The sequence below is a fragment of the Ipomoea nil genome, unplaced genomic scaffold (assembly GCF_001879475.1).
Source record: "Ipomoea nil cultivar Tokyo-kokei standard unplaced genomic scaffold, Asagao_1.1 scaffold2921, whole genome shotgun sequence".
Lineage (NCBI taxonomy): Eukaryota > Viridiplantae > Streptophyta > Magnoliopsida > Solanales > Convolvulaceae > Ipomoea > Ipomoea nil.
This window is the reverse complement of record NW_017619349.1, coordinates 1,407,650-1,428,328: the sequence shown is the minus strand read 5'-3', so window position 1 is coordinate 1,428,328 and position 20,679 is coordinate 1,407,650. Positions and strand designations below refer to the sequence as shown.

General features: G+C 35.1%; 3 protein-coding genes and 1 long non-coding RNA gene across 4 annotated transcripts; 1 reads left to right on the top strand and 3 right to left on the bottom strand.

The window, feature by feature from the left end:
- Positions 1–629: 629 nt before the first annotated feature.
- LOC109160918 (methylecgonone reductase-like) lies at positions 630–10,657 on the bottom strand. The gene is made up of 5 exons (XM_019309180.1): positions 10,219–10,657; positions 7,756–7,999; positions 6,394–6,573; positions 6,049–6,276; positions 630–849 (listed from the first exon to the last, which is right to left on the bottom strand). The coding sequence occupies exons 1-4, from the start codon at positions 10,536–10,538 to the stop codon at positions 6,052–6,054; spliced, it is 969 nt and encodes a 322-aa protein (XP_019164725.1). The 5' UTR covers positions 10,539–10,657; the 3' UTR covers positions 630–849; positions 6,049–6,051.
- Positions 674–3,383, bottom strand: LOC109160920 (methylecgonone reductase-like). Its single transcript, XM_019309182.1, has 4 exons — positions 3,165–3,383; positions 2,056–2,299; positions 1,738–1,917; positions 674–1,085 (listed from the first exon to the last, which is right to left on the bottom strand). Exons 1-4 carry the CDS (start codon positions 3,347–3,349, stop codon positions 861–863), a joined length of 834 nt encoding a protein of 277 aa, XP_019164727.1. The 5' UTR covers positions 3,350–3,383; the 3' UTR covers positions 674–860.
- Positions 10,658–14,879: 4,222 nt separating the features above from the next.
- On the bottom strand, positions 14,880–19,178 carry LOC109160915 (protein kinase 2B, chloroplastic-like). The gene is made up of 6 exons (XM_019309176.1): positions 18,847–19,178; positions 17,380–17,726; positions 17,163–17,298; positions 16,497–16,633; positions 16,277–16,400; positions 14,880–15,559 (listed from the first exon to the last, which is right to left on the bottom strand). The coding sequence occupies exons 1-6, from the start codon at positions 18,908–18,910 to the stop codon at positions 15,111–15,113; spliced, it is 1,257 nt and encodes a 418-aa protein (XP_019164721.1). The 5' UTR covers positions 18,911–19,178; the 3' UTR covers positions 14,880–15,110.
- LOC109160922 lies at positions 15,756–16,093 on the top strand. Its single transcript, XR_002050832.1, has 2 exons — positions 15,756–15,804; positions 16,042–16,093. It is a non-coding gene; the product is annotated as an uncharacterized LOC109160922 (long non-coding RNA).
- Positions 19,179–20,679: the final 1,501 nt, after the last annotated feature.

Here is a 20,679-nt window from a genome sequence, read left to right as displayed (position 1 = left end):
AAAAAACATAAATTTATTATTTATTTATTGAACTATACTTAATTTATTCTTTAATTAATTTTGTTTTAGATATCAATTTTAAAATATTATGTTGTTGTTGTTGTTGTTTAAAAAAAATTGTTTTAATAATAATAATAATAATAATAATAATGGAGAATATACTTGCCATATTTTCTATCTAGAAAAGTTCCAATATATGACCAATAAGAGGGTTTTTTTTTTTTTTTTTTTTTTTTTCAATTAGGCTTCTCCATCAGTTTGATAAAAATAAAATAAAAAATGTTACTCCGTATTAACTTTTGTCTAAATAAGAAGTGTATAATATGGCACTTAAGCCAATACCTAACTCCACCACAAAAATTAGGTCATGTACCAAGTAGCTCTTTTCTCCTTTGGATGACTTCATTGTGGACTTTAGCCCTTTCCGACCACATTTCGGCTTCTCAATAAGAGCATCAAATGATACAGCACTCAAGCCAAGACCCTAACTCTACCACAAAAGTTAACTCAAGAGTAGAATTTGATCCAAGCTTAAAGTACCACTCCACAATCTCTTGTGGAGCCAATATGTGATCATATCAGTGTACGTACGTAGTAACTGTTTAACAATTAAAAAATGTTTCTCAAGATTTTAAAAAGGTTGAATTTAAAAAACATTAAAAAAGATTATTTATAGTAATAAATAAACTCCATAAACACCTTGTAGCTAGGCTTGTCGCCTAGCTAATACATCTGACATTGGAAGAAGAAAACAACACTATTGTGGTTCAATTTAACAAACAACAAGATATAAATATAAAATTATTATTCTTCCAATAATCATTATTGATTATGATTTAAAGATGCCATATATATATTTTTCAGATGTCTCCATCCCAGAGTTCCTCTACTGATTTGTATGGTCCATTTGGATGAACGAAAATATGTGCTCTAAATCCTCTGCGCTGTGGTATTTGTTGAATCTTGCCAATTTCTTCTTCTCCAAGTTCCCAATTGAAGATTTGAAGGTTTTGTTTCATCCTTTCTTTGTTAAAACTCTTTACAATTGGACATGCTCCTTCTTCATATATCCACCTCAATGCAACCTATATACATAGGTTTCGAATATTGTAATTTATGCACTATCGTAATATGCCAATTATCAATATCACTCCTGAATTATTAGTAGTATACGTGTAAATGCTGCCCCTCAATTTTCAATATGATACATATATTGTTCCTCCCGTAGTGTAAATGTTGCCGTTCAATTTTCCTCTCAGCTCGTACAGTACGGGAGAGACAATATATGTACTATTTTAGAAAATTGAGGGTGACAGCTCGAATATATATATATATATATATATATATATATATATATATATATATATATATATATATATATATATATATATAGGGTTGAGTTCACATGAGAACCACAATATATAGAGGACTGTGCGAATTGATTACGGGCACACAACAAATTAGTATCATGCACACAATTTAATACACAATGACACATAAGAATACATGTAAATATCAGGTTTCAAACCTAGGCTCTATTAATTAACAAACCTATGCACACGACTATATTAGGCCAGACACACGATATACAGACTAATGGCACACGACTACACCAGTTCGCACAGTCCTCTATAATATAGTGATCCTCATTTGAACTCAAGCAAGAAAGAATTACCTGTGCGGTGGTCTTGTACGTAACAGGGTCAGTAACACTCAAAAAAAAAAATGAAAAATTACCTGTGCAGTGGTCTTGTGCTTAGTGATTGCAATATCCTTAAGTTGTGGGATCTCCAATAAGCCAGGGTTTCCCCATGGGGCATCATTAGCTCCCAGAGGACTCCATGCACTAACTTGAACTCCTTTTTCTCTACAAAACTCTAAGAGTTTAGATTGCTGCCATGCAACACTCATCTCCACCTGTCAAAATTATAGTATTATCAAAAAAATTAAAGTATAAACTAGAATGGAATTACATGAATCTTCAATATATGAAGTATTATATGTTAGTGGTGAATAAGTAGATACACCAAAAATAATATATATATGTATATATACCTGATTAACTGCAGGAGGAATGGTAGCATTCTGGAGAAGCTGTAAAATCTTTGTTGATGTGAAATTAGACACACCGATAGACTTAGCCAAACCTAAGTTGTAACATTCTTCCATTCCTTCCCATGTCCCTTTCATATCAAAAGGAACAACATTTTCTGTTTTGATGTTTGCATCCTCTACAGAATCTTTCAATCTCAGTGGCCAATGTATTAGATATAGATCCACATAATCTAGCCCCAACCTCCTATATGAAAAATAAAAATTAAAGTTAAATATATATAAATCATAAACAAAAATAGTAAAAGCAAAAGAAAAACAGCTAGCTAGGGATGAAATAGACTTAATCCCATGTCTTAGTTGTCAATTCTAAATTTAGTCTCAGACTATTGTTTTTATCATTCAACATTTCAACATCCCAGACTATTATTATTTTTTGACACTTTTAGCCATTCTCACGATTTTTTTCTATTTTTAGTAAGGGCATTTTTGTCTCTTCATATTTTTATTTTGTTATTTTTTTCTGATTTCAACCGGTTTAATTTGTTTAGGACTTTACTAAAAACAAGTTAAAAAATAGAGTTAATTAACGATTTGGTCCCTCAATTATTAGCAAACTGCCAATGTAGCCTCAATTGCTAATTCATCGATTTGGTCCCCGAAAACAATTATTTTTAGTCGATTTAGTCCGTCCGGCCGCCGATTTGATCCCCGAAAATAATTATTTTTTGTCGATTTAGTCCATCCAGCCGACGACAGAAGACGGTCTGAGGGACTAAATCGATTAAAACTAATTATTTTCCAGGACCAAATCGATGAATAACCGATTGAGGGATTACATTGACAGTTCGCTAATAATTGAGAGACCAAATCGTTCATTAACTCTAAAAAATATGGTTTTTAAAATCAGAGATTACATAAAGTCTTAAACAAATTAAATTGGTTGAAACCAACAAGATAACAGAAGAAAAATATGAAAAGACAAAAACACCCTTACTAAAAAACTAAAAATATCCTAAAAATAATAGTTTGAGATGTTAAATAACAAAAACCATAGTCTGCCACTAAACTTGGAGTTGTCACCAAAGACAAGGGACTCGATAAAATATTACCCCAATGATCTCCGAAGGGCTGGAACGACAAGATGACGGTCATTCTCCGAGCACCATAGCTTGGTAGTGATGAACAGTTGGTCGCGGCTGGCAACAAGTCCCTGCCGGACTGCTGCGGCCACGGCACGGCCCAGCGCCACCTCGGTGCCGTAGACGGTGGCGGTGTCGAAGTGGCGGTAGCCCATCTCTATGGCGTCGATAAAGATCGACGTCAACCGGTCCGGGTCTCACTACTGGAAATTATGGAATTTCCGACCACCTGAAAGTGATCAAAAATCAAGTCAAAAGCCTGGTTCCGACCACTTTTGGTATCCGGAAAAACCTTTGTTGCTATTTCCGACCACTTTTTGATATCAACTTGATTTAAGATCACTTTCAGGTCGTCGGAAATTTCATAATTTCCAGTAGTGTCTGGAAGCGAGGTTGACCCACTTCCCATGCCTAAAAGAGGCATTTGGTGACCGGAATTAAGCTTCACCTTTGGGACTTGAATCACTTCCTCCATGTCTCTGATTATAGTTTTCTTAGCTTGGTTTATTAGATAATTATGAATGAATGAAGCTGTTATATTATTGCTTAATTTATAGGGATAAATCTTGCTTTTGTTAGAACAATTTCAAGTCAACTATGCGCTTCGATCTCTTTTAGTTTATTATTACTCTTATATGTTAGACAGAAACATGTGGACCACCATGTACTAAATTTAATTTATCTAATCTTTGTATACTCATAATAATATTAGATTTAACTAATCCAGTACAACATGTATTACTAACACTTCTTTAAGCGGGAGCCACCACTTATCGTGATTGAATTAGTTGGAGAGGTAAGCTGTACAACAGTACAAGCCAATTGAATGTCTTAGGAACTAACAAAGATCTTGGCTGGTGATACTCAACAAATTGCAACCACTCTCTTGTCTCATAAGTTTGTTTCAATACTCCACAAGGTTGATGAAGTCACAGCAGATATGGGCCAATTAGATGTAATTGGTGACTTTATCATGCAAGAATCAATTTTACAGTGGTATCGATTCCAGCTGAGTAAGTATTCTTGTTTTACATAATGTTGGCTTTGTTGCTCAGTGACAATCTGTATGTGGATTAAAGCCTAGCAAAAGCTTCATAAATTAATCATTAATTTTTTTTTTTATGTATTAATCATGTACTAAATTTAATTTATCAAGCTTTGTATACTTATTACAATATTATATTTAACTAATCCAGTACAACGTGTACTAACACTTCTTTAAATAAATTATATTAAGGAACTTAGATAGAACCTAATAAAACTAGGCACTTTTTTTTTTCTTTTTTTTTTTTAATTTGTTTTTATAGAAAAACATTTAGTTTCATTAATTCATATTGAAATCCACAATAAGTTGGAGGGAATTGAAATTAATGGTGAACCACTCCAGGCAAACTATGGTCAATTTAGAAATTTTAAAAAGGACTCCTCAAAATTTATTTTTCATATTTTTCAATGTTTGAATATAGGCTCTGTTTGGTAAATGGTTGTTTGCTGATAGCTGTTAGCTTTTAGCTGATTGTGTTAATTAGAGGGTATAACTAGTTGATAACATTAGCTGTTGTAGAAAAGTGTTTGGTAAATTAGCTGTTAGCTGATAGCTGTTTGGTATAATTTCTTTTCTAAAAAAGCTAATTGAAAAAGTTGCTTAGAGTAGCTTTTTGAATTTTAGCATTTTGGAGTTGCAAAAAGCTAATTAACCAAACATTTATATTGATATTTTAACTAACTCAAACAATTAATAGTGATATTTTACCAAACAGGGCCATAATATAAAATAAATTTAACAAAACTACACATTTTGGAGGAAAATGTCTTCAAAGATTTTTATTTGGAAGATGTTATTTAGATTATTTTATCACACTCAGTTCTCTCTCTCTCTCTCTCTCTCTCTCTCTCTCTCTCTCTCCTCTCTCTCTCTCTCTCTCTCTCTCTCTGAGTGATGTCAAATGGTCAAGTTGGCATGCCTTATTTTTGGATATTATACTAGATTTAAAGGTGTGGTTTTGTTGTATGAGTTACAAACATGAATAGTGTTAGAAGAATGAGTTTGTATTATTTGCACAAATAGAATAATATTGAAAATATATCATAAGAAGTGATAGAGAATGTGAAAAATCATATCATCGACGTATCTCTTTCATTTATTATTCACGAGAGAGCTAATATAAGCTAAAGGGAGCCAACGATGCACACTACCTTCAATCTTATTTGGCCAATTAAAAAAACACTTGAAGGCTCGACAAATTCCCCAACTCTAGAGGAATCAATCTTGAAAGTTGGTTTGAATGAAGCTGCAATTGTACTAAACTTTTTGCATTTGACAGAACTGAGGGGCCGGGATTGAACCAGAAACATTGTTGTTATTAAGCAAGAGCCACCACTTATCGTGATAGAATCGGTTGAAGAGGTAAACACTACAATCCAATTAAATGTCTTAGGAAATAAAGATCTTGGTTGGTGAGGTTCAACTAATTGCTGCCACTCCCTCATCTCATACGTTTGCTTCAACACTCCACAAGGTTGATGAAGTCACAGCTGATGCTGACCAATTAGATGCAGTTGGTGACTTCATCATGAAAGAATCAATTTTAAACTTGAATGCGTTTGATAGTGGCATCGATTCCAGTGGAGTAAGTACTCTTGTTCTACATAATGTTGGCTTTTATTTGTTGCTCGTTGGCAATATGTGTAGATTAAAGCCAAGTTTATGTAACAAAAGCTTCATGAAATCATAAAATCATGAAAATGTTTTATGTATTAATCATGTACTAAATTTAATTTATCTAAGCTTTGTATACTTATATATAATAATATAATCATTATTGATTATGATTGAAAGATGCCATATATATATTTTTCAGATGTCTCCATCCCAGAGTTCCTCTACTGATTTGTATGGTCCATTTGGATGAACGAAAATATGTGCTCTAAATCCTCTGCGCTGTGGTATTTGTTGAATCTTGCCAATTTCTTCTTCTCCAAGTTCCCAATTGAAGATTTGAAGGTTTTGTTTCATCCTTTCTTTGTTAAAACTCTTTACAATTGGACATGCTCCTTCTTCATATATCCACCTCAATGCAATCTATATACATATAGGTTTTGAATAAATTAAAAATATCACAAATGTACAGTCCAATATATATATATATATATATATATATATATATAAACAAGTGAAGCAATAAGAAAGAATATTTACTTGTGCAGTGGTTTTGTGCTTGGCAATCGCAATATCCTTAAGTTGTGGGATCTCCAATAAGCCAGGGTTTCCCCATGGGGCATCATTAGCTCCCAGAGGACTCCATGCACTAACTTGAACTCCTTTTTCTCTACAAAACTCTAAGAGTTTAGGTTGCTGCCATGCAACACTCATCTCCACCTGTCAAAATTATAGTATCAACAAAATTAAAGGTAATTGCTTAGAGTTTGGATTGTAAGGTTTCGGTGAGCTTAGCCTTGAGGGAAATGATTCGACCTCGGGAGGCACTAGCATAACTTGCAACTAGTCGTTGCCACGCGTCATGAGCTGTTGCAGCCGAAGCTGTGAGTGATTGAACTGTGTTAGAACAATTCCCTAGAAGAGCACTAATAATGATTTGGTCTTGACGAAACCAAATTAGATGTGCTGGGTTTGTGGTGGTTTGTGCATGGTTGGTAAACTTGGCTGGTTCTTTAACAGTACCATCAATATAACCAAGCAGGTTGAAACAAATTAGTGTAGACTGAACTTGGCGTCACCAGATTGGGAAGTTTGTGGTGGTGAGTTTAACAGGAAAGTGTAATGTAGTAGTAAGATGAACAATGTCGTTGGTGGCAACAACAACACTAGACAATAAAGGAGAAGCCATTGATAAGAAAAGGGAGAGAATAAAAAACACTTTTGTACGAGATAGTGGCTCTTGATACCATGTAAGGTTATGAGAACTTGTATTAATTGTATTCAATGAAGAAGAAATTACACACTATAAATAGTGTACAAGGGAGGAGAATAGCATAATGTGACAACTAAGTTAGTCTACAGAAATGTAAATAGAATTGATAAATAAGCAAATATAGGCTTAACATGGATTACTTAGAATGACTTTTAGCTCAAAGATAAATTTTCACTTAACAACTCGATAATGTTTTCTCTTTTTTCAAAGCTTCAAGAAATGCCCTATTTATAGAGCTAGTTGAGGAGTCAAAATTCAAACGATTTTGAATTTTTCTGTTGGCGCCCTATGAGATGGAATAAGTGTCCAAAAACCTGTCATCCAAACCCCTCCTTTTCTGCTACACGCGATTAATCTTCGGACTTCCTCCGATACCTTTTAAGTGAAATAGATCATTTGTCCCTAAAATCGCCCTACAACTTTTTTGAACATACCTTTAATTTGATCTTAAGAGTCCTTGAGAAGTGTCCCCAACATCTCTTTTTCTCAAAAGACATTCATTATTCATCGTACTGATATCTATCAATTGTATTTTTGTCAATAGATCTTAGATCTAGTGCCCTAAGAAGATCTATCATACCCTCACTAAGATAGTAATTCCTAATATATATACACACACATACACATACCTGATTAACTGCAGGAGGAATGGTGGCATTCTGGAGAAGCTGTAAAATCTTTGTTGATGTGAAATTAGACACACCGATAGACTTAGCCAAACCTAAGTTGCAACACTCTTCCATTCCTTCCCATGTCCCTTTCATATCAAAAGGAACAACATTTTCTGTTTTCATCGTTGCATCCTCTACAGAATCTTTCAATCTCACTGGCCAATGTATTAGATATAAATCCACATAATCTAGCCCCAACCTCCTATATGAAAAATAAAAATTAAAGTTAAATATATAAATCATAAAGAAGTCTTTTATATGGATATTTTCTTTGCTAGGAATAAAGTATAAATTAAATTTTGATGATAAGTAGCACTGTAATTACATCAGCATTTTAGAACCCTCAAAATTCCCTTTGTAAAAAGTATTCTCAGTATATGACACATAAGCTGGGAGTAAAAAATGAAGTAAAATATGAGAGTATGTGTAGTATTATAGTAAGACATATTTGAGAAATATAGTTAAGAAGTCCTACAATAAGGGTATCTCAAAATAAGTAGTAAGGCAAAAAAAAAAAGCAAAGGCAGTAAAAGTAGTATGCTAACCTTAAGATTACAAAGGAAATAGTAGGACATAGAAGGTGATGTAATTCTTACGAAAGCACGTGAAGAGACTGATTAAGAAGACAATGAATCAAGACAGTAGACTAGGCCAACAGTAAAGCACAAACAAGAGCATCTATAATAGTGGGGTTTTTTTATGGTTTTTGTAAGTGTGATTAGGAAAGAGAATATGCGAGAGGATAGAGAAAAGGAAAAAAAATTGAATCTTAAAAAAATAAAATAAAATAAACACTGGTGCGCTATCAACGTGCCTGATGCGCCCGCGTGCAGTGCACACGCCTGCTTGGCGCACTTGTGACAGCCACGAGGCTGTCACGACTGCTCCATTTCTCTGGCGGGTTCCATTTTTCTGCCATTATTTTCCTCTCTTGCAGATGAACCTCAACCCTCTCTCTCCGCCAACTTGACTATCTTTTTCTTAGAATTTATGCATCATCCACAGATGTGGATGGCCGAGCATCTACACCAAAAGTTTTTAGATGGTTTTTGTCAACCAAAAATTTGGAGTTATTGTTTTTTACTGATGTGAAAGGTAGTTTTTGGGATGTTTTTTCTCTTGGAAAACTTGAAATTTTGTCAACAATTAAAAAATAAAAAATAAAAAAGAAACAAAGCAGGCGCGTTTGTCATGCACTACCCGCCCCAGCGGGCGCATGTTTGCGTCAAAGTAGCCGCCAAAACATATATATTTCCTTTTTTTAAAAAAAGTTTGTCAGCTTTTTGTTTTTGTTTTTATTTTTTTTTCTCCACCTTCTTTATCCTAGGTGTTATCTAAAAAATCACAAAAAAAAAAAAAAAAAAAAAAAAAAACAAAACAAAACAAAACAAAACAAAACTAGTATGAATGCTCGAGCATCTACACCAAAGGTTTTTAGATGATTTTTGTCAGTCAAAAAATTTGGAGTTGATTTTTTATATGTGGAAGGTAGTTTTTGGGGATATTTTTTTCTCTTGCAAAACTTGAGATTTTGTCAGAAAAAAAAAAAAAAACAAAAAAACAAAACAAAACAGAGCAGGCATGCTTGGCGCGCACTGCACGCCCCAGCTGGCGACCACTCTGACGCCAAAACATATTTCCTTTTTTAAAAAAAAAAATAAGTCAGCTTTTTGTTTTTGTTTTTTTTTTTTGTTTTTTTTTTCTTTTTTTCTTTCACTCCCTTCTCTATCCTAGGTGTCATCTAAAAAATCAAAAAAATAAATAAAATAAAAAATCAAAACTAGTATGGATGCTCAAGGGAATCAAATCAAGAAGATACCAAAGACATTCTCAAAAACGATAACTAGCATACAAGATATCTCAATATTAATCCTGGACATTGACATATTAACCAAGGAGGATCTTTCAAAAAAGTGGCGAGGTGCATAAAAAAAAGAGTAAAAAAAATCAAATTATTTGGAACATATTGCAAGTAACGAATGATTAAAAGTTTACAAATGCCGGGTCAAATGTCAAAATAACATTTTGCTAAACAAAAACAGTAAAAGCAAAAGAAAAACAAGAGGGATGAAATATAATTAATTTCACCGGAGATTCCTTGTCTTTGGTATCAATTCTGAATTTAGTTTCAAATTATCATTTTTGTAATTTAGTATTCTAGACTATTATTTTTGGACACTTTTAGTCTTTATCATGACTTTTCTATTTTCAGCAAGAGCATAAAAATACAAAAATAGAAAAAGACAAAAATACCCTTCTTAAAAATAAGAAAAATCACGAGAATGACTAAAAATGTCCAAAAAAAAATATTAGTTTGGGATATTAAATGGTAAAAACGATAGTATGGGACTAATCATATAATTGATTAATTGTCATTAAAGACAAGGAATTTCCGGTGGAATTAACTCGATGAAATATTACCCCAACGATCTCCGAAGGGCTGGAACGACAAGATGACGGTCAGTCTCCGAGCACCATAGCTTGGTAGTGATGAACAGTTGGTCTCGGCTGGCAACAAGTCCCTGCCGGACTGCTGCGGCCACGGCACGGCCCAGCGCCACCTCGCTGCCGTAGATGGCGGCGGTGTCGAAGTGACGGTACCCCATCTCTATGGCGTCGATAAAGATCGACGTCAACTGCTCCGGCTCTGGAAGCGAGGAAGACCCACTTCCCATGCCTAAAAGAGGCATTTCGTGACCCGAATTAAGCTTCGCTTTTGGGACTTGAATCACTTCCTCCATGTCTCTCTGATCTTAGTTTTGGTCTGGTCTCATCTTCTTCTTCCTAAACTGATTTATATAATATAATTATGAAGCTGTATGTTATGTTATTGCTTAATAGGTATGAATATATAATATAATGCAACCTTTAATTAATAGGGATAAATCTTGCTTTTGTTAGAAGTTAGAACAAGTCAGGTCAACCATGTGTTTGAGGTGATTTTTGAGGTTCGGAGTTCCTTGTGGAAGTGAGAGAAGATTGGGTTATGTGCAAAAGGGATAGGTATTTATGTATCATTTTATACAAATACGGACAAAAATTATTAGTATCATAATGACATAAGTCATTCCCAATAAATTTGTTTTTTAAAGAAAATGAAAGAAAATGATTTTCAAGGTTTCTTATTCATAAGTTTGATGGTCAATTTGAATGTTATGTATATAGTTTGGCTAATTAATTGATTAAATTTCATGTTAAAATTTATATTATATTGTTTTAATACAATTTAACATATTCATAGTAAAATGTTCAACAATTATGCAACTCTAATTGGGATAAGATTCGAACCTAATAAGACCCTCCTTATGAAAATCAATGAGTAAGTTAAGAATAATAAATAGTTATTAAGTTTTTTGTTAGAGTTAATACCCAAAATCGTCCTCGACTATAGTGATTTTTCTCAATTTCGTCCTAAACGACTTTGGTGACCTAATATCGTCCCAGACTTTTGTGTTTCGCTCAATTTAGTCCCAGACTTTTGTGTTTTTGCTCAATTTAGTCCCTCATTTGTTATTCTGTCCATTTGGTGTTAAATAAATAGACAATTCAGTAATTTTAATATTGGCATCTCTTTACTCATAGACATGTGAACTGCGAAATCCTTTTTTTTTTATGAATTACTCCCAGAATTACTCCTAAAACTGCGAATATAAAATTTGATTTGCAGGTCCGGGAGTAATTCTGGGTGTAATTCGTACAAGAAAAAGGAATTTCGCACTTCACAAGTTGAAAGTAAAGAGAGATCAATATTGACATTACTGAATTATCTCTTTATTGAACACCAATTTGACGAAATAACAAATGGAGGACTAAATTGAGCGAAACACAAAAGTCTAGGACGATATTAGGTCACCAAAGCCGTTTAGGACGAAATTGAGAAAAACCATTATAGTCGAGGACGATTTTGGGTATTAACTCTTTTTTGTTACAAGGGAAGGAGATACCCAAATATACAAGCTATTACACCTCCACCAAGGCTAGCTCAAACTCACACTACTGAAAATTATGTAATTTCCGACCACCTGAAAGTGATCTTAAATCAAGTCGAAAGCCTTGTTCCGACCACTTTTGGTATCCGGAAAAACCTTTGTTGCTATTTCCGACTACTTTTTGCTTTCGACTTGATTTAAGATCACTTTCAGGTGGTCGGAAATTCCATAATTTCCAGCAGTGTCATTACCTCCCACATAGGAGTGCAACTTGGTACCATTAGACCACAAGGTCCTTGGCAAATAGTTATCAAATTATTCCATTACTAAAGTTTACGCGGAATGTAGAGATATTTAGAAAAAGTAAATGATATAATTGAAAGTAAAGTAGGAAAATTAAAAAGAAAATATTAAAATCAAAATAATATAAACCATTCATCATTTCAACAAACAATTGGACAAACAGTTGTTTAGTTCTTGTTATAAGCCTAACTTTATTGGTTCTTATTAAATTATATTATTAGTAGATGGTAGATTCATTAATAACTTCACCATTCCTATCGCCATCACCATCACCATCATATTATTATTATTATTATTATTAACAAAAAACAATAGTAAGCATGATAATAAACAACAACAATAATAAAAAAAATTAAAATCAACACATTTTGAATATTATTTGTAAAATTAAAAATAATTTGGACATCACTCAATAATAATATAATATATTGGTGTCATTTCAAGCCATTTTACATGTTACATAATAACACTAGATAATTAATTTATCAAACGGTTCATCAGCTGCCACGTATAAGTCATCCGCTAATATTAATTAAGGCCAGTAATATTTTTCAGTCAACTAACTTGTTTATAATGATGGTACATAAGCAATTTAAGCATGGTCCTTGGGGCTCTGGTTACTATATATGCTGAATAGCTTTCTGTAAGATTTGATATATTTCACATTCAGTTAGAATTTAGAATGATGCCAGCCCAGCCCAAATTATGCCCTGGAAACGTGAATGGTGAACACGGGTCCAAACGACACCGTTTTTACGTAAAAAAAAAATAAAAAAAAATTCGCGGATGTGGTGTTAATGGCGTGCATTTGATCAGATTATGAATTTTCTGTTATGAGATTATGAATGTACTGTAAATTCATAATCTCATAACAGAAAATTCATAATCGCATAAAAGAAAAACATTTATTAAATTATGAATTTTCTGTTATGAGATTATGAATTTACTCATAACATAAAATTCATAATCTCATAACAGAAAATTCATAATTTATGAATGTTGAAGAAGCTTGCACTACAGAGGAGCAGTCATGGTTTCGGACGGGAATGTGTAGGCACGGGTCCAAAGTGAATGTGCAGGCAGCAGTCATGGTTTCGGACGGGAATGTGTAGGCACGGGTCCAAAGTGAATGTGCAGGTATGGATTCATAATTTATGAATGTCCGAAATCATCGCTCACCTCAAATTAAAGTGAAACCGCGAAATGTGAAAATGAAGAAGAAAAATCACGCGATTAATTAAGGAAAAAAAAAAGATAATGGTGCATTAACACCGTTGGGACCGTGTTCACCATGAATTTTGTTGGAATTGGTTTCACATTGCTTTCACAACGTAACCACTTTCTGTTCATGATGGAGAGATTGATGTAACATTGATTTTTTATTATTATTTGTTTTAACATTAAAAAAAAAAAAAGTATTTTGATCCATTCTAAGAGTCACTATTTCTTTTGTGCAGGGATTGAGAACAATAATAACCTAAACAAGAAATGTGTGAAATAGAATGGTTATTTGTAATGCTAGGCGCATCTCAACTGGTCAGATAACATAACTTAAAATAAGTTGAGAAATTTTGATTTGATAGTTGCTATATAGTGCAAAGGAGGTATGAATTTGATTTTGTTGTGAATAATTGTGTGCATATATTTTCTACCGTTAAAGACTTGACACACATTTTTCTATTTACGTGTAGGTCAGTTGAAACACATCTCTCCAGGTCAATTAAAGATTTGAAGGTTTTCTCTCATCCTTTTACTGTTAAAACACTTTATAATTACACTTGCTTCTTGCTGGTTCAATATTTTTTATTATGAAAATTAACGATAAAATGGACCTTTTTTTTTTTTTTTTACTATCACGGCACTAAAAAATGATAGGACAAACATGGCCATTGAATCTGGCCAGACAGTTATACCATAACTAAGGTGGACCATGGTTCTAATTTCTAAACGATGTATAATGTATAATTGACTAAGTAACTCATAAAAGTACATTTAAAAAAAAAAAATACATTTTCATAATTGAATTAATTAATTAAAATAATTTTTATCACATCATTCACATTAATAAACATATATTTAAAGTGTCTAGCGGGGATGAAATTAAAATTGAAAGTCATAATAATTAAAAAGAAAAATAACTACCAACTAAGCCCCATCAACCTTCAACAGCAACTACCCACATTGCCCCCTCTAAATCTGCCCTTGGGCACAATAGTCAACGAAAGAATACAATTTGGATTCTTACCAAAAAAAAAAAAAAATACAATTTGGATTGTCACCGAATAAGGGAAAATATCATTTTTAATTCATGAGTATAATACATGTATCAATTTTAGTCCTTCACTATTAACATTTACAATTTAGGTGCAGGGGTGGCTGACTTGTTTTTTTTAAGTTTTTTTTTTTAATTTAAAAATTATTAAAATAATTTTTAAAATAAAAATTAAATAAATTTGCCGGTCACCGGTGACTTGACAGAAAAATTTAACGGCAGGACTAAATGTGATACATGTTGAATAGTCTTATAGTCATGCACCTAATTTGAAAATGTTAATAGTCAAGGACAAATGTAATACAAAATAGAATAGACATGCACCTAAATTGAAAATGTTAATAGTCAAGGACTAAAATTGATACATGTATTATAATCGAGGGACTAAAAATGATATTTTCCCTCACAATAAATAGTCGTGAACTTTATTTAGTCAAAAACTAAATATGTTGATAAAAATAAATTAATTCACCAAGGACCTTGTGGTCCAAGCCTCAATCAAGGCGATTAGTAGTTTGGGTTTCCCTTGTAATAAAAAAATAAAAATAAAATAAAAAAAATTCTTAACCTAGTTAGAATGACAGGGAATGCAACATCAGATTACATGAAAGATAAGCTATATATTTATTTACAGATAGAAGCTGAATAGGCTATAAAAACCCATCTCAATATAACTCACTTATCATCCACTACATTCTACACAATAATCCAAATGATGCTTTATTGAAGCATGTTGTTATAGTAAAATTTGATGTAATCTCAGGAATTTACATAGAAAAAAAACCCCTTAGCTTGCACAAAATGTCTGTCTACCTTGCCCGCGGGGACTTTAGCAGTGGAGAGGCCGAGGGGGTTGGAGTCATGGGTGATCGGGGCGGCTGCTTCAGTGGCGACATTCTAGGATGGTTGGGAGTGCGTTGTTGCTCCGGTTGCAAGAGTTTGGAAGACCCTTTCGGGGCTTGGAGCTCCTCGAGTGCAGCCAAGACGTCGGACATGCATGGCCTGAGCTTAGGCTCGGGGCTTAAGCACTGCACTGCGAGGCTGGCAGCTGTGAATGCTCCTTTCTGAGGGTACTGCCCCCCGAGTTTGGTGTCCATTATGCGAAATAGCCTCCGCTTGTCCCCTAAATACGGTCTAGCCCAGTCCACGAGGTTCTGCTCCACGCCCACATTCGTGTTATCAACTGCGCGACGCCCTGACAATAGCTCGAGCAGAACAACTCCAAAGCTATATACATCGCTCTTTGCACTCAGGCGTCCTGTTAAATTGGCAGGCGAATTAGTCACAAACCTTAGTGCAATAATGGAATTTTAGACATTCTAAAAACTATAGTTGCAAAAATAACATGTTGGGCGGAGGCCAGTAAAGGGTCAAGTCCAGCACCAGGTGGCTAGGGGAATTGTTGGGCGGAGGGGCCTGAAGGGTCAAATCTAGCACTAGGTGGCTAAGGTATTGTTGGGCGGAGGGGCCTGAAGGGCCAAGTCTAGCACCAGGTGGCTAGGGGTATTGTTGGCGGAGGGGCCTGAAGGGCCAAGTCTAGCACTAGGTGGCTAGGGGTATTGTTGGCGGAGGGGCCTGAAGGGCCAACTCTTGCACTAGGTGGTTAGGGGTATTGTTGAGCAAAGGGTCCAGCACCAGGTGGCTAGGGGTATTGTTAGGCGGAGGGTCCAGCACCAAGTGGCTAGGGGAATTGTTGGGCAGAGGGGCTTGAAGGGTCAAGTCTAGCACCAAGTGGCTAAGGGAATTGTTGGGCGGAGGGGCCTGAAGGGCCAAGTCCAGCACCCTGCCTCTCGAAAATGTGACAGTATAAGGAAACAATGTTGCGCCTTCCCTACAAACTATAGCTTTTAGCGTAGTGGTAAGCGCTAGATCCTAACATAACACCATTATTAGTGGGCGTATCGTTTTTAATAACACGGTCTTTGTACAGAAAATAGTACTAAAATCTGGTAAAAGAATGGAAAAAAGAACTAACCTGTAGCTACATATTCTGGGGCAGCATAGCCATGTGTACCCATTACTTGAGTGGACACGTGAGTACGATCGCCAGTAGGTCCTGCCTTAGCCAAACCGAAATCGGACAACTTTGCATTGAATTCCTGCATTTCCAGGAGCAATTCAACCTTATGAGCACTTAAGAAGATGGAATTTTAAGTTTTAACAAACTAGAAAGCTTGTCGGTTTATAAGCTATACCGCATCTAGGAGAATATTTGAAGCCTTAAAATCCCGATATATAACTTGTTCTTTAGCGTCATGCAGGAAAGCAAGGCCCCTGGCAGCACCAATAGCAACTTTGATTCTCGTAGCCCAATTAAGAGGCTGTGGCCCTCCTGTGAAGCAAAGCCACATATACAATGAGTAAGAAACCTACAAAGAACGGGGCAACCCCAGCCGAGTTAGTCCAGTTGTTGGCTGGGTAACCACAAGTTCCAAATTCGACTCCCAGTGGGAGCGTCCTATTGGCCTTTTTGGTTTATATCGGTCAGTTATAGACAACTTAGACTCGTTTACCTCCTTATGGCCCTTTGCCGACTAAGGTCACAAGACAGGGTAGTGGCTACGGGTTTCCCCTGTCACCCAAAAAAAAGAAACCTACAAAAGAGGCAACCCCAGCCGAGTTAGCCCAGCTGTTGGCTGGGTAACCACAAGTTCCAAGTTCGACTCCCAGTGGGAGCGTCCTATTGGCCTTTTTGGTTTATGTCAGTCAGCTACTCAGCTATAGACAACTTAGACTGGTTTACCTCCTTGTGGCCCTCTGCCGACTAAGGTCACAAGGCAGGGTAGTGGCTACGGGTTATCCCTGCCACTCAAAGAAATTGAGCAAATTGAAATGACGGAGTTGTATAGATGAAAATTTACTTCTAAACAGATGATTCTCCAAGCTGCCTTTAGGCATGAACTCATACACCAAAAGTCGATTTTCACCTTCAGTGCAGTAACCAATAAGTTTAACCAGGTTCGGATGATGAAGTTGCCCAAGATAATTAACTTCGGTCTGCAAGGCATCGGCTATAAATAAAAACGAACCAAAAAACAAAAATTACCCATTAACAGGGGAGATCGAGATGAAGCATACCAGCCACTCCTTGTGACCTTGAAAACCTTCGGGCTTTAGCCTCTTGACAGCAACAACCATCCCAAATCCAGGCTTTGCAGCACTAAGAGTATGCTCGTCTATCCACCCTTTGAATACATACCCAAACCCTCCCTCCCCGAGAAGACTGTCGGGTCTGAAGTTCCTCGTTGCATTCCTCAGTTCACTAAATTGAAAGGCTTTAACATGAGGCGATAATAATATTTCACTTTCGGAACGTGGAGTCGGGAGGCTATCGACACTGCTTTTTCTACCATTTGACGGAATACTTAAGGAGGAAGGGACAGAATAGCTGCTCGTTTTGCTGGCAACTCTTGCCACTTCAGCAGCTGGAAGAAGAAGAAAAACAGAAACGAAAGGATTAGTTGTTTGCTTGATACAGTAGGGGTTTCAAGTGCCCGTCAATATGTACAATGTGTTATACCTAAAATTGAAGAAAAGCCAAGAACAGTGACCAAAATAGATTCAGATTCATGCAAACACTCATTAGGAAATGGGTAGAGAAAGCTAATCAATTTTCTTTCAGAATACATAAAGTAAAACAATGTGCTAAAGCTGTAACTAGTCCCGGTTCTGGAACCACTTGTTAGGATCAATCGTTTACCACTACGCCAAAAGCTATAGAAGGTGCAACCGTCACTGCTGGAAATTATGAAATTTCCAAATGAAAGTGATCTTAAATCAAGTCCACCACTTTTGGTATCGGGAAAAACCTTTGTTGCTATTTCCGACCACTTTTTGCTTTCGACTTGATTTAAGATCATTTTCATGTGGTCGGAAATTCCATAATTTTTAGCCGTGCGTATTTCCTTGATCCGCCACATTTTAGAGAATCGAGAGGAGAGTGCTGGACTTGGCCCTTCAGACCTCCGCCCAACAATCCCCTAGCCACCTGGTCCTGGACTTGGCCCTTCACCGACCTCCGCCCAACAAAGAAAAACTAGACAAGCCCTATAGAAAGATTATATTGTATGAATGAAAAAGTGATTGAACTCAACAATTCATTCCAAGATCAGACCTTAGTACTTATTAATGGTGGGCAGAATCACAATGAAAGAAAAGAGAGATATCCAAACACAAGCCCCAACTCTGAACCAAACCATCCAAATAGAACCCAGAATACATGAATTATTAACAGACATCAAAAATTTAAAAAAAAAATAAAATTGACATAGTTCCACCAAGAAATTTCATCTTCTAATTACAACCCAGACCCTCTAAATGTTACTTCCAAGCTCAAAGACATCAACTTTAAGCCAACGAAGATCTCAACTCTATAAACTAAATTGAGAAAAAAACAGAAAACCAATTCAATTAACGCCAAGCATAGAGCAAAGCAAGTAATGCCAGTAATAAATCTAAGTTCCTTTCACACAATTAAAAGGAAAAAAGAAGAATAAATTTGAGATAGATAACTGGGAGAGAGAGAAGGGGAGAAATGAGAAGTACCAGAGGGGGTGTGAGAGCTCAAAGTGGCATCAACTTTAGCAGAGGAACCAACGCAATTACCCATCAAGAAAACACAATAACACACCAACCAAGAAAAACCCAAGCCTTGAAGACCCACAAAAATCTAGCAATAAATATGAAGGTCTCAAGAAAATAAGCATAAACTGAAATCTAGAAGAAAAGCTAGGTTCTTGGTGTAAACTGAGATGGAAAACAGAAAGATAAGAGAGGAAACAAAGCCCACAGCAGTGGCTAAAAGGAAATGGAAGACTAGCTAGCTAGCTTCCTCTGGCCTTCCCTTACACATTTACTTTGTGATTTTTTTGTTGAAATTTTTCTGGTTTGGTTAAGGGATAATGGAAAGGAGCCAGAAAATGACAAAGTTGTGTCCTTTGTGAAAACGTGTTCGCAACCATAGGTGACCCATTTCTGCAGTTTTCACTCGGCCACGTGAATTTATCGCACTCTTCCTCTGACAAGTCAAACATGGCAACACCAGAAATTAACGGTTACACCTTTTTTAGATAATTGAACGGTGAGATTTAGTCTATTTTTGTTGGATTTTTAGAGCATTTCTAAATTCTAAGAGTGGGTTTTTTTTTTTTTTTTTTTTTTTTTTTTTTTGCTTCATATAGGATGATTAGGAGAAAAAAAAAAAAAAGATTGTCAAGAAATAAAAAAAGAAGAAAATTATATTCTAAATGCGACCCGCTGGAGTGGGCCTTACAAAAAATCATTTTTTCAGCAAAAAAAAAAAAAAAAAAAAAAAAAATCTCTTGGGGATACTCTTTCTTTCCGGGTGAAAAATGCATAATTTCTTTTGAAAAGGTTAAATCATGATGACTTAACCTCTCTTCAAGTGAGACAATTAGTATCTGATGCACAAAAGAAGATACCCTTATAAGAGGGTGAAACTCCATACTGCCACAGTGCCACTATCAAGATTTGGACTTTCGTCTTTGGGTGCAATCTTTATCTGAAAATCAACTAAGCTACCTATAAGGACATATTCTGTATGAAATTTTTTGACATCTCTCTATCTTATATTAACTTTCTATCTAATTTATAGTTAATCAATAAATATAAAAAGTTAAATATTTAGTTAAAACTACATAATGAAATAGTTAATTTGAATAATATTTCCATCGGAAATTATTAATGATTTATCAAAATAGAAATAGAAAAGTAAAGATCAGGTGAATGTTTTGTTGCCCAAAGTCACAACTACTAGGAAAAGGATCTTTTATCATCACCAGCTACCACTCAATAAGTCAAGGCACATAGTTTCCCTTTTTGCATTTCATGTTATTTTAATATAAATAAGCATTCAATTATTAAATGTGGAAATTAAAGCATAGTTAAAATTTCTAGCGTTCACATGTATCATGTTCTAGCAATGACGTAATCATATTTCGTGCATTGAACCTATCCATATATGAGTGGAAGTTACACTTAGCCCATTATTTATATCGCCAATATCTTTACTTCCAAAAAGAAAGCAAGACTGGCAAGTTGACTTAAGCAGCTCTATAATATTTTAGACCATTCATATTGATAGTGTTTTTTTTTTGGTGTGAATTTTTAGATGGGATAGAGGAGAGAGCAGAGTAAAAGACTTTCTGATCAAGCGGCATAGACGTGATTCTTTTAAACAGGATGTTACAAGTTTAAATCCCAAACAATAAATTTTTTAAAATTTTCTATTAGTGCACGTTTAACGCACACCAATTATACTCAACAGGCACGTGTAATGCACGCACCCTTTAGGTGCTTAAATGATAACTAACGCCGTTTTTTTTCCTACCCTGTCATTTTAATTGGGATAAGCGTCAA

Excerpts from the sequence above, each read along its gene's own strand:
- LOC109160920 (XM_019309182.1), bottom strand. The coding sequence starts at position 3,349 with ATGGGCTACCGCCACTTCGACACCGCCACCGTCTACGGCACCGAGGTG. Across the intron at positions 1,918-2,055 it reads TTCCTCCTGCAGTTAATCAG|GTGGAGATGAGTGTTGCATG; the intron begins GTATATATACAT and ends TAATTTTGACAG. Across the intron at positions 1,086-1,737 it reads AGCACAAGACCACTGCACAG|GTTGCATTGAGGTGGATATA; the intron begins GTAATTTTTCAT and ends CTATGTATATAG.
- LOC109160918 (XM_019309180.1), bottom strand. The coding sequence starts at position 10,538 with ATGGAGGAAGTGATTCAAGTCCCAAAAGCGAAGCTTAATTCGGGTCAC. Across the intron at positions 8,000-10,218 it reads GCCCTTCGGAGATCGTTGGG|GAGGTTGGGGCTAGATTATG; the intron begins GTAATATTTCAT and ends TTTTTCATATAG. Across the intron at positions 6,574-7,755 it reads TTCCTCCTGCAGTTAATCAG|GTGGAGATGAGTGTTGCATG; the intron begins GTATGTGTATGT and ends TAATTTTGACAG.
- LOC109160915 (XM_019309176.1), bottom strand. The coding sequence starts at position 18,910 with ATGGGTAATTGCGTTGGTTCCTCTGCTAAAGTTGATGCCACTTTGAGC. Across the intron at positions 16,401-16,496 it reads CAAATATTCTCCTAGATGCG|GAATTCAATGCAAAGTTGTC; the intron begins GTATAGCTTATA and ends CTGGAAATGCAG. Across the intron at positions 15,560-16,276 it reads CCCAGAATATGTAGCTACAG|GACGCCTGAGTGCAAAGAGC; the intron begins GTTAGTTCTTTT and ends CCAATTTAACAG.